The sequence below is a fragment of the Agelaius tricolor genome, unplaced genomic scaffold, assembly GCF_023055355.1.
Source record: "Agelaius tricolor isolate 1412-34295 unplaced genomic scaffold, bAgeTri1.0.p SCAF_2, whole genome shotgun sequence".
Classification (NCBI taxonomy): domain Eukaryota; kingdom Metazoa; phylum Chordata; class Aves; order Passeriformes; family Icteridae; genus Agelaius; species Agelaius tricolor.
In genome coordinates, this window is record NW_027269262.1 from 80,493,509 (window position 1) to 80,506,791 (window position 13,283).

The 13,283-nt window shown below is 38.2% G+C and overlaps 1 protein-coding gene across 6 annotated transcripts in view; it reads left to right on the forward strand.

Moving 5' to 3' along the window:
• Nucleotides 1-13,283, forward strand: part of TRPS1 (transcriptional repressor GATA binding 1) — a 212,057-nt gene that overhangs the window by 48,198 nt on the left and 150,576 nt on the right. For 5 of the 6 annotated variants that reach the window (XM_071421698.1, XM_071421702.1, XM_071421699.1 and 2 more), the window contains one exon: nucleotides 7,494-8,623. In XM_071421698.1, coding sequence (XP_071277799.1) covers nucleotides 7,494-8,623 — 1,130 coding nt within the window. The remainder of the gene's footprint in view (nucleotides 1-7,493; nucleotides 8,624-13,283) is intronic. The other variant, XM_071421703.1, reaches the window with a different exon arrangement.

The window sequence follows — 13,283 nt, forward strand, 5'->3', positions numbered from 1 at the left end:
TTGTTCTGTCACTACATGCTCTTATAAAAAGTTCCTCTTCAGCATTCTTGTGCCCTTTTAGGTACTGGAAGGCTGCTATAAATTCTCTCTAGAGCCTTCTCTTCTCCAGGCTGAACAGCCTGTCTTCATGGGAAAGGTGCTCCAGCCTTCTGATCATCTTCATGGCCTCCTCTGGACTCACTCCAGTAGGTCCATGTCTGCCTTATGCTGGGAACCCCAGGGCTGGATACCCATCCCCAGATGGACCAGGTGGGGTCTCACGAGAGCAGAGTAGAGGGGGAGAACCACTTCCCTTGACCTATTGGTTACATATCTAAATACATATAATGAACATTATATAAGTATATATAATGAATAAGGCTAGCAACTGCTCCCAGATTTCACAGCAACTGAAAGCATTTCTGGATGTTCAGCCAGCAGGCTGCTCAGTGTCCTAGAAAGTGGTAGAAGTGCCCACACAGAGTCTGTAAAGCTCCTCCTCTTCTGTCCTTTATAAATCACCAGTGAGTTCTATATGTCTACATGGTGTTATGCCCTGATTGGTTTTTAGTGGTCTGGATTTCAGTGTATCAAATCTGGCATGTTTTCTCAGTTTAGACATGTATAACTAGACATGTATAAAGTCTAGTCTAACTAGGATTCAGCTGAATGAGAAAGAGTGGTTTTATTTGTATGTTCTGCTTTTTGTCCTCCATGCTTTTATTAACAGTTAGATTGAATATGAAGCTGTGAAGGTAAGACTTAAAAAAATGTCGGAATTTTTAGGGGTACAGTTGTAATCAGCAGCGCTTCTCATGATAAAGTTTTGGTGATTTTGGCAAAGGGACTCATAGTGATGCAGTGAGAATTACAGATTGAGGGTCTAAACAAGTACATCATTTTCTTTTTTGTATTATTAGCAAATCAAACCTTAAAGTTCTTTGTTATCAAGTGGGCTTCCTAGAAGGTGACACAGGTGCATAAGTGGTTGACGTGAGCAAACATGCATATGAATGAATTTCCTTTTCCTTGCATGCTTAGAAATGGATCCAAATTTTATATTGTTTGTCTCACTGATTTTGGCTTAATTGTCCAGAATACAGGAATTAGAATTAACTAAACTGAACAACTGTTGCTGCATATTATGTACCCCGATCTTGTTGAGTACATTGTGCCATGCTAGTTTTTGCAGCATGTGTTAGGACGGAACTTGCATGAAGGTGGATGTCACACAAGGCCCACTTCATGTCAGCCATGTTGCAGACTCCCTGGGCACTTTGCTGATAAACTGAAAACTATCAAGCTCTCTTTGAGTGTTGCACCTGCACGTGGGCATACCTATTTATTTTGAATCTTACTTCTGGGTCATGATCAGGCTTGGAGGCTGCATTGCACACTTGAGAGTGTCACTTCTCAGAAGCACAGGATTCAGTCATCTCTTTTAAACAACTGACATGAAAAAAAAAATGATGGCAGGTAGAGAAATTGGTGGTGGTAAATCACACATATAAAGAAGTCCATAAGTGCATTTGCTTGGGAGCAACATATACATATATTTGCTTCTTAATGCATGTATAACTGCATACATGCATATTTACAAATATTATGTGAAAAAGCACATGGAAGAGGTATTTAACTTCTATATTGACAATAGCTCATAGGCAATGATTTGTACGATTATATGCAGTAGAAGTTCTTTATATCACTTCTATGGAGATATTTGCACGTTTACTCTTCAGAATGATGGGCAGTGATTTACAGCATGTCAGCTGCACTTACACAGTAAGTGCCTGGAAACATTGCCTTGCTCTGTGGCAGAAATAAGCTATTTTAGCTGCCTTGCAGGGAGAAGTAGTCTATACTAATGTTAGAATATTGGGATGGACAGTTTGTGGAACAACTGATGTGATATATACTCACAGGCTTCAAAGTGAAGTTATGTGTTGATATTCCTTACCTTATTGCAGGGGTATTTGGTAGTGTTTGAAGAGCGGCTAATAAAAACAGTTGGTGAGACTAGTAATATTAGTGCTTATATTTAAAGTTATAAACTGCTAAGATAGCCTACAGGAAGGATGAGAGCTCAAAAAATAAAGTTCCTGGGGAAAAAAGAAACCAACTAGGTTTTCTTCTGGTATAAATCAGTGCAAGTTTGCCTCTAAGCCTGTAAGGCTGTGTGAGTTTACAGTAGCCAAGGAACTGTCTGGTAATTTTATCTGCAGAGAATAGAAGGAATGGTGCTTCTTTATATACTAGTCTAGTAGCACTAGTTAGCAAATGAAAGTCTTGATTTTCTCTTTCTTTCTTTTGTTGGTTTTGCACATCTGGTCTCCTGATCTTAATTTAAGTTCTGTTATTGTTCTGTCACAGTCTTTGTTTTAAAAATACTTAAAAAATTCTAATGACACAAAAACTGTGTTGGGTTCAATGGCAACAGAATAAATCTCAGGAAGAATGCACTTACTTTGAATGAATGTGATCCAATAGCTTGCTTTCTTGTTTTGGTAAGTATGAACAGCCCAGAAAGCCAGGAGTTTGCCCTGAGTTTTTGCTTCACTTGTGCAACATAGATTTATGTACCTATAAATTAATCAAAGTAAATAGTTCTAAGAATATACTCTGAAGACTCTCCTAGTTTAAAATGCAGAAAGAGAGTGAGAGGGAGTGAATTCTCCACAGGGGAGGTTAGAGAACTGGGTGGTGTTACACAAACTTGCATGAAAGCCAGGAATCTGTTCTGGCCTGCATGACATGAAGAACTTCATAAATGTGGGATGGTTAAAATGTTCTGGATGCTATATTGCACAAAGCAAATGAATAAACAAGAGCATTAGAAAATATTTTAGGATTAGAAGATTAAGAGTAATTGCAAAGGCAGACTGGATGGCTCAGAAGATTGGTAAGGGATCTGGAGCCTTTCACCTCCTGATTAGCCAAAGCTGTAACCCAGGTAAGAAAAAAAAAAAAAAAAAAAAAAAAGATTAACGTTTGATGTTCCAGTGCAGATGGATTCTAATCAGTACTTGCAGAAGAAGCCAGGGGTCAAAGACAGCTTTACCCTGAGCATGTAATCCTTGTGGTTGAATGTCTTATGTGGATATAGTTGCTGCTGGTAGAATTTTCTGCATGAAATACATGAATACAGGAGTGGGCAGATTTTCTCTTCCTTGGTGATTTTTTTCTGGTTCTGTAAGAAGTATTTGTAAACTGGTTTGGTGTGATGGAATTTAGGACTGAATTTTGAAAAGCAGGAGAGAGAATAGGGGTAGCATTTGGACCAAGGGCAAAATAAAAATCAAAGACCCATTAAAAAAAAAAAAAGAAAGAAGAAAGTACTTCTATTTGCTCAAGTCCATCTATTCCATGAAGTCATTGTCTTGACTAATTAATGTAGACATATCTGTTGGAAACATATAGTGCAATTACACAGCTTTGTTGACGTACTTGCCAACATACTTTAGAAAGTACATCTTGAAACACTGTCAATTATCGTGCTATCTTTTCTCCTTTTTCTGGCTATTTTTGGAAATGTGTGTGGTGTTTGAGGAGATAGCTTAGTTGTATTAACACATGAGCTTCAGATTTTGACAATTTCCCCCACTGATGAATAAAAAAAATGATTAAGAGTTTTGAGTTTATGGAACTCTTACTGTGAAATATATTTCAGTCTAATCCCAGAATGAGACAGAGCTTTGAAGAGTAATTTTTAAAGAATATCAGTGCAACCACATCTAGCACAAGAATGGAAAAACCATTCTAATATCTGTCTTTTTTTTGTACAGCATAATAGTTAATACCAACTATATTGCCATAGTTGAGATGCTGCAGAAGTAAGTGATAATCCCAAGGTTTCATAAGCAAATGAAGGGAAGAATTAAATCATGTTTCCACAGTCTGAACTTGTATGTTAGGTTCTCTTTAAAAAGAGAATTGTGAAGAATAATTTTCTCCTTCGTGTGTTGAGGGAACTGTTGATCTATAGTTGCTCCTATATTTCCTCTACAAGCTGTACCTCTGTTCATGACTGTTACTGGCTGTGTCACTAACTTTGGACTCCAGTGCTAGAACAGAATTGCAGAATTTTAGCATTGCTTTTCTTTAGGTTCTTTTTTATGTTGGGAAGAAGTGTCTACTTAAGGAAATGTAACTCTGTTAGAGCAGTGCAGGAGATGAAATTTTGTTGGGATTAGAATGAAATAAGGGAGTAAATACAAGAATCTATCACTTCTGATACCACAGGGAAATGTGGATATTGATTGCTATAGTATGTATACCTCAATATCTATCTATCATCTATCTATCTATCTATCTATCTATCTATCTATCTATCTATCTAATCTCTATCTATATCTCTATCTCTCTATCTGTATCCATCCATCCATCCATCCATCCATCCATCCATCCAGCCATACTCTGCTTTCTCTTTCTCCTTTACTTTTCCTCTTTGTGGGGCAGATCAGAGAAAGCAGAAGGTGAAGGACAATTACATCCCCCAGTGAAGAAGTTTAGTGCCTGTACATAGACATACAACGTGTAACTGGAAAATCTGGAAGTCAAGCCAAGATTTGAGCAAAGTGTGGGAATCCAAACAGTTCTGCAAATGTGTGGGTTTCTTTCAAATGTGGCTGGCTGAATGCTGAAACAGATTCAGTTTATACTGTCACTTCCAGTGCTTCTCCCAACCTCTCTGCATGGAAATCAGTTTCTTTAGTTGTCTTTGAATGACGACCTTCATGGAGCTTTCAGTAGGCTTTGCTATGTATGAAAGGAGGCTTTTGAGTGTAATAACATTAAGGTGACCCTGAATTACTTTTCACATGCATGGTCTAATGCAAAGAGTTATTTTGAATTGTGGCAGGTATTCAGGGAAATTCCGAACCAATAACTGGTAATCAATTACATTTGAGTGATGTAAAGATGTATCTCCCACATTACAAGAACTTAACACAAGCACTGTGGGAATATTTAATTCTACTTTATCCTCTTGTGATGCAGAGAAGGATGTATTAGCATGGAACACAAACTTGCTGTGTAGACCACTAAGCAGGATTAGCACAAGTTACAGATGTGATGTGATTTAGAGTCCAGTGTAGAAAATAGTAGTACTATACATTTTACCAATGTTCTGAAATAAAAATAATTAGCAATGACTGGCAGCTGGGATTATTGTCAGAGTTTGTAACTGGCGTCCACAGAGTGTCTGCAAAATAGGTTTGTTATCTGTAACTCTGTGGCTGGACAGTTGAGAGTAATCAGTGTATTTACTCATTAGAGCCATTTAAGGTAAAGCATTTTGGTCAGTCTTCTGTGCATGCACAGAACAAACACACATATCTAATTAAATGAACGAAACCAGATCACCTTACAGCTTATGTAATCATGCAGTGAACTGCTGTTATTTTCTATTTACTTAATTGCATCAGTGCTTTCTTTAAGTTGTCTTTTGACACCACTAAGACTTTGAACATTGAAATAATGCACTGGATGAAGACCTTAAGTGCTAGATACTGGAAGGGCAAGCCCAGATCCCACTTTTGTCAATGGGATCAGGCTCAGCCTGGCTTTGTCTCCAATTCTTGCCTGCCATAAAATAAATAAAGGGAGGTAACTCCTGCACTACAGAAGACCTGTTAAACATCCCTCTTGCAAAGAACCTCTTCAAAACCAAGTTCATAATTTGATAGCAGAATGTGGAGTCCCAGTTGAAAGTGAAAATGTTCTTACAGCTAAGTCCTAATGATTTGCCTGCCTGACTCACCATTGCCTAATGAGATATGTTTCCTAAACAAACAGAAAGCCATTTTCAGTTTATTTAAGGAAAAGTTTTAACCAGTGCATGGGGATTTTGCTTCCTCAAGAAAAAAAATAAACAGAAGAAAGATTTGGAGGCTGAAGAGAGGCAGCTCATTATATCATGGTTTAGTAACTCATTGCCTCACTATACATGCTCAATTCTGATGAGGTATAAAGGATAGCATTTCATTTTCTGAGCTAAATGGCTAAAAGGCATTATTAATATTACATTTAAAAATGTTTACATTTCATGCTCTCTGTATGTCTGAGTCTTTCCATTTGGTGTGATACTCAATGAGCAGTGATCATGTTATCTTTGTGGCATAGCTGTTGAGGAGGAGAAGAAAAATAATTACACCATTTGCCTAATGCATTAGAACTGAAACCTGCAGAAATGTAGTAATACATTTACTGGTTGGGAGAATGCAAATCAAACTCTGCAAGGCTCAATTTTATATTCCCTGTAAGACATTTTCTGGGTGTAAAAAATGAGAGTATGTCACAAGGGAGCTTCCACCCATGTCTACACCATGTGGCATAGAGTGGATGATGGCAAAGGAGTCGATGTCTGTGGATTTTGGGAATTATCTTCTGGATGCTGTACACTATTTGCTACTCAGAAAAAGAAGCTTTGCAATGGTGACATTTTTGTCAAGAGACAAAATGAGAGAGATTGTTTCTTTGGCCTTCAAACCAGTTGTACAGGAGCAGCAAATCTCCCCCTGATGTCAGGGGCAGGTGTGGTGCACTCCTGGGAAGGGCAGGCCTGCCTTGCTGTGAGAACACGGGCTTTAATAACATCAGCCCTGGAAGCCTTCTTCCCTTCCTGCAGAGCATTTTGCTCAGACATCATCAGAACAGTTAAGTAGACCTACCTTATTTTTTGTGTGTGTAATTAGTGATGTCATGGGCTTGGGTGTGGTAGTTTTCTTTGCCACATGCCATTTTTCTACTGTAGTTTTTCCATCCTTGTTTTACTAAATTGAGCTCTGTGCATGAGAGGAACAGAAGATTTCCTTGGAGAATGTCTGCAGTGAGTAATCCTTGAGAAAACTGCCTTTTGTTTGAGACATCAGCCAGTATGGCTCTGTCAAAAGGCATCCTGGTGGATACTGGATACTCGTGTAGTTATGATCTTTGTAAGAATTGGTCGTACTCCCGACACAACAAACTGAATTTGTTATTTGAAATTAAATTTTTGCTTGCTTGAATTTAGAAAGCAATTCTCTTTGTCTGTAAAGAACAAATATGATTAAAGCATCTAAGTCAGAAGACTGAGGGTTGTTTTTTTTCTTCCACACCTGGTATAGTCTCCCAGGAAAGTCTGCTTTCAAAGGGTTCAGAGCTGTGGGAACTGATTATTGGATCTTCTGTCAGTGATACTATTTAATGATACAGTGAAGGAAGGAACAGTCCTATCAGCACTAAGATAATCTTCTGCACGTTTGCCTCAGTCTCTGCAAATCAATGTATTTGTTATTCATATGGAATATATATTCAGCTATGAGAAACATTTAAAAATATTCATCAACAAATGTTAAATACATATGTGAGGGTATATGTATGATATCTTACGTGGTACACATGAAAATGGTGGCAGTGATTAATAAAAGAAGCTTATGAATCAATTCCTTTCTATTTCTCTTTCCCCCCCACTTCCACTCCTTGCTATTTGAATAAATATACAGTGGAGCTAAAATGACCTTATTCTTTATTCACAGGTTACTTTAGGTGGAACCTTCATTGGAATTGGGCGGAAAACTCCAGATTGCCAAGGCAACACCAAGTACTTCCGCTGCAAATTCTGCAATTTCACCTACATGGGCAACTCCTCCACTGAACTAGAGCAACACTTCTTACAGACTCACCCAAACAAAATGAAAGCAGCCCTTCCCTCCTCTGATACTGGTAAAACTTCAGAGAAAAACTCCAATAAATCCAGTCCTACTCTTCGACCATGTGATTCTGGAGACTTGGGGAAGTGGCAAGACAGAATCACTGTAAAAGCAGGAGATGATACGCCAGTTGGATATTCGGTGCCCATCAAGCCAATAGATTCCTCTAGACAAAATGGTACCGATACTACCAGTTACTACTGGTGTAAATTTTGCAGTTTCAGCTGTGAATCGTCCAGCTCTTTGAAACTATTAGAACATTACAGCAAACAGCATGGGGGAAGCCAGGCAGGAAGCCTCCACCCAGATCTGAATGATAAGCTTTCTAGGGGATCTGTCATTAACCAGAATGATCTAGCCAAAAATACAGATGGGGAGTTAGTGACAAAGACAGAAAAGGGTGCGAGTGTGGCAAAAAAGAAAGACTTGAGTAGCAAAGGAGCAGAGGACAGCATGGTGACAAGCTACAACTGTCAGTTTTGTGACTTTAGGTACTCAAAGAGCCATGGCCCAGATGTAATAGTGGTGGGCCCACTTCTCCGTCACTATCAGCAGCTACACAACATTCATAAATGTACCATTAAGCACTGTCAGTTCTGTCCCCGAGGCCTCTGCAGCCCAGAAAAGCACCTTGGAGAAATTACTTACCCATTTGCTTGCAGAAAAAGTAATTGTTCCCACTGTGCTCTCTTGCTTTTGCACCTGTCTCCAGGGGTGACAGGAAGCTCTAGAGTCAAACACCAGTGCCATCAGTGCTCATTCTCCACTCCCGACGTGGACGTTCTCCTGCTCCACTATGAGAATGCACACGAAGGCCAAGCGTCTGATGTCAAACCAGAAACAAACGCCCTACCAGGGGCAGAGGGGCCGCTGACGCTCAAGGAGAACAAAGAACACTCATGTACCAAATGTGACTTTACCACCCAGGTGGAAGAAGAGATTTTCCGACACTACAGGTATGGTGAAGTTTCAAATGATTAATGATTGGAACCCAAACAGCGCCCCCTCCATAGTTTCTTAATTAAATGTCACCATTCCTCAAACATTTGAGGAAGCTGGAAATCAAAATAGGAATGTGAATAGATATAAATCTTTACAGCCAGAGTCCAATCCAATATCCACTTTGTTTTGGAAAACCACCAGCTAAGTTGGTGGATTTAATTATACATTTAAACCTGTGCAGAGGAGAGGGAAATTTGGATTTGTGTGCAGATGCTAAAGTTTCAGCATATTTGAGGTTTGGTCAGCTATTTTCCACCCAGAATCTTTTAGGTACTATAGGTGCTATTTTAGTTTAGGCTTTTTCTGAGAAAGTTGGCATCTTCATTCAGTCAGGGAACACAAATGGCTTTACTTTCCAAGATAGACTGTGAACCCTTTATGCTCCATAACAGTGCTTCAATGTACTACCTTTTTGTAGTATTTTCCATTCCCAAGTCCAGCAATGTAATAATTAGTTTAAGAGCATTCCACTGCTGTTTTGGTGTTCGTTTCCCACTGGGAGTAGACACTCTTTTGTCTGTTGATGTCATTCCCCAAGATCCTTTTGCAGATGCTTATTTTCGTGTTGCTGGTTTACAGTGTCATTCTGTTTATTTTAAATGCTAATGTTCCTATTTGGAGGTGGATGCAGCCAGTCTCCTGACTCAGTCTGACACAATGTCATAGTAGCAGCCAACTCCCTGCTAAACTTCTTGGGTCAGTTCCTGGGCTGTTGTAAACTGGCAGTCCAGTTTGCATCAGAGGAGGAGCTGGCTCTTAGCGTTTGTAAAGAGCAACAGTTATGTGCCACTGCAAAAGTGATGTTAAATATTAGAAAATCGTGCTGAATATGTTAATAGTTAAGGCTAATGCGTCAACAACAACGGAAAACTTCAGTATCTATCTCATCTAAAAGATCTTTGTGTGGAAGCCAGCTAGAATGAAGACAAAAGAAGATGCGTTTTCAAAGCTAAAGCTTTGTTAAAAGCTCAAGAAACTGTGCCACATTTAATAGATTCCAAGACATCCAAAATTAACAAAGGCAGACTGGGGCATGATACTTTAATAGAGATTAAAGCTGGGGGCATCCAAATGTTGCCCAACAGAGGGCTGCATTGGCAATATATCAGGAGTCTATTTAGAAAAAAAAAAAAAAAAAGCAGATTGCTCATCTTTAATTTGGAGCTAGGGCCCACAGAGGATTCAGGTCCCAGCATGCAGTTCCCCATTTTTGATCCAAGTGGGCCTGAGGGATGTTGTGTGGATTAATTATTTAATGTTTGTAAACTGCTTTGAAGATGAAAAGTGGTATCTAAGTTCCAAGCATTATTATAACAGCTTTGAGCCATGCTGGAGAACTCCATAGGCAGCACTTTGTCCGCTGCTGGGGCATGGCATGATCTTTTTTTAGTGGTTAAGTAACTGGAAGATTGAAATGGCTCCTTTACTGAAAGAATCCAACCTTTTATTTTGCTGCAACTGGTAATTTAAGTTTTAACAAGCATGCCGAGCTAGGATCCTTTTTCTCAAGAAAGGAGAAGCCATGACTTTTAAAATTAAGTGCTAAGTCTGAGATGGGGTAGTTGTAGCTGCTCCTTTGGAGGGCTCAGCACCCTGCAGTTCTGGCAGTAGTCACAGGGAACTGAACTTTGGAAAATCAAGAGATACACTTTAAGCATTTTAGTCTCAAATTGTTTGTCTAAGATTAGGCTATTTTGTTTAAAACACTTGAGCAACATACTCTGTTAACCCCAGTCTATGACATTATTGACTACTCTGAGGGCGTGTGTAAAGCAAAGTACAATGTCCCCATAACTGCTAACTTCTTTCCCTTTCTCCTGTAATTCCCCCTTGATAATATAAATTTTGTTTCTTTTCCACTTGTACTGCTGCTGTTTTCCCCCACTGTCCATCTTTTTTGAAATCACATAAGTTATTTCAGTTTGTTTGCTCTGTAATGGCAAACACCAGCAGGTTTTATTGTTTTTCTATGTATAACCTAATTTTCACTCTATTCAAACTAAAACTTTTGAGGCATTATAACTATTACCAGGCCTTTTTTTTTTTTAGTAGAAGTCTGGCATGTATCAGATATGTGGTTTCTTTCCCTTTTTGTATTTTAGAACCTAAAGACAGAGTACAGTTCATATTTTAAGAAGTAGAACATCTATAAATAGTAGTGTTGGTTGATAGACAGAAACATGCTAATGTAGTCACCTCACATCCAACTGGGCTTCTCTATTTCTAAATCAGAATTTGTCTCAACACTTTTATGCCACACATTATGTACATCTGATGTATTTAAAATGCTGTACATGCCCATGTCTCTAAAACCTCTTCATTTATATAATAAGGAGCTGAATGGATTCTAACAGTAAACATAATACTAAACATTAATGTAGTGGAAAAAAATGTTCTGCTGTTGCCATATTTAGATTTAGCCTTGATAATCTGGAGTATCAGTGTTGGCTTTAGGTGCTACTTACATATTTTGATTCATATATTTTTTCTCTGCACTATTTTAATTTTCGAGTCATGTGTCTGAACAACATGCTTAATTTATTTTATTATTTATTTTGCTTCCTTTTGGCTCTACATCTAAAATTTCACTGTGTATTGCTAGCTAAAAAATTTTTAATATCCCAGTGTTATTCCTTTGCAGCCATGTATTTGCAACAGTATTAGAATTTGCAAAAGCAGTTCTTTCCAATTTTTCTTTCCACAGAAATGTATATTTACACTTAGCACTCATTCAGTATTTCTTGACATGATTATTTGAGAGCTGTTCATTTAAATCTGAAGTCAATGAATCACATTGCACTTGAGTTTACTTGTATTTAAACTTCACTAAAATGTGCTTATTCAAATAAATCCCTAGAAGATTTATTGGCCTCCATTTTCCACTAATTCTGCTACTACTCATTTTCCATTATACCTCTGAGGAATCAGATACTATTCATGTTCATTGCAAAGCTTAGTTTTTTCTTAAAACTGTCTGGTATTCTGATGAGCCAGAAGATGCCAACACTTTTAATTTAGATAAAAATCAAACTGAGTATTTGGGCAAATTTTGCATGTTGTTTCACTTAGTCTAGAGATTATTTTCCTGCTTGTTCCAAAATAATTAATTTTGATTATTTTTGTAAAATCAAAGCAGCTTCTTGCAGAAGTGCCTCTTTTTTTGTATAATTGTGCTAAAATGTGGGAAAACAGTGCATTTTTTCAATTTGGCAAAAGATAGAATTTTTCTTGTAAAACCTTACTTGACTGAAAGCATTTGATCAGTGCTAGTTATAATTAGAAGTGCTATGCTGAAAAATCTTTTAAGCTTTTTAAAAACAAGGTAGGATAGTGATTCATTAAATTGCAAAATATGATATGAAAATGTAAAGACTCAAATGAAATAGAAGCTTTGGCAATGGGGTAGAATAATTTTTCTAATAAATAATTTTGAAAATGTGGATGGCAGCAGTTTTGTAAGGCTCTCTTTAGAAATTAATTTCGAGTTCATGAAATAATTCCTTACCTCTCAAAGATAAAGGAGGCAGAAGGGCAAAAGGCAAAGGGGTGCTTGGGGCTTGTGTCTTCCCAGTGCCTGGGCTGCAGCTCAGGGATGGGGTGTTGGGGACAGGGCTGTTGGGACTGACCCTCAGACTCTCAGGCACAAAAAGCCAGAGCAGGGTCTCAGATGTATAGATTATGGAAATGTGGCGCCTTTGGGACACTTCCCCCAGAGAAGAAACTCCGGGAAAAAATGTCAATTGAGGCCCACTAGCTCCCAGTTTTAGAGCAAAGCAGAAACCTTCACTCTGAACAATAGCAGCAGCTATGAGGGCCTTTTCCATCCTCCTGACACCTTAATTCACTGCTCTGAACTTGTTTGCTCTTGCCAATGGCTTTTGCTCTCCTTTGATCTCAGTCTTGCTCTCCACTCTGCCCTGTCTCCTCTCCGTTCCAACACTATGGTGCATTTTCTTCCTTGCTTTGCTGGCTGTCTTTTCTTCTGAAAAGCTTGAGTGCAGCACCCATCTCAAAAGTTAACTTTCTTATAAACCTGCTTCTTCATGAGAAATTATAGTAATTATTTTATTTATAATTAAAATAAAATGTGAAAAAATGGAAGTGAGATGACAGCCATACCTTCTTCCAGAATATTTTCTATGCCCTAGAGCTTAGGACTGTCTTCAGGTAATTAAAAAAAAATTACTTGTTTTGTAGAAGATGGTGTTTTGTAATACTTCAGACTAGTTAGAAGTATGTCAACAAGACTTAATTAACAATTGGCTAATGTTGGGAGTCTTGCAGCCTGTTAGGAAGTTTAAATAAAGAACATTAAATCTTTAAAAAACTCCAACCGTGTAATCTCTCCAACATAAAGATTTTGTGAGGGAAAATCCTTGTATCTTACAGTGCTCAATTCAAGTACTTTTCAGTACAAATAATGATAAGATTTTTTTTAGTTCTCAGAATGTAACTGCGCAGCAAAGGTTTTGCCTGAATTTCTTGATATTTAATCTTGGGATTGGGCCATAAATGTTTTACTGTCCACAAATAATCAGGTCTTTGCTTCATTTTCTAGTGGAAATGATAATGCTAAGTGACCTCAGTGGATGGGATAACATTGCCAGCCCAATG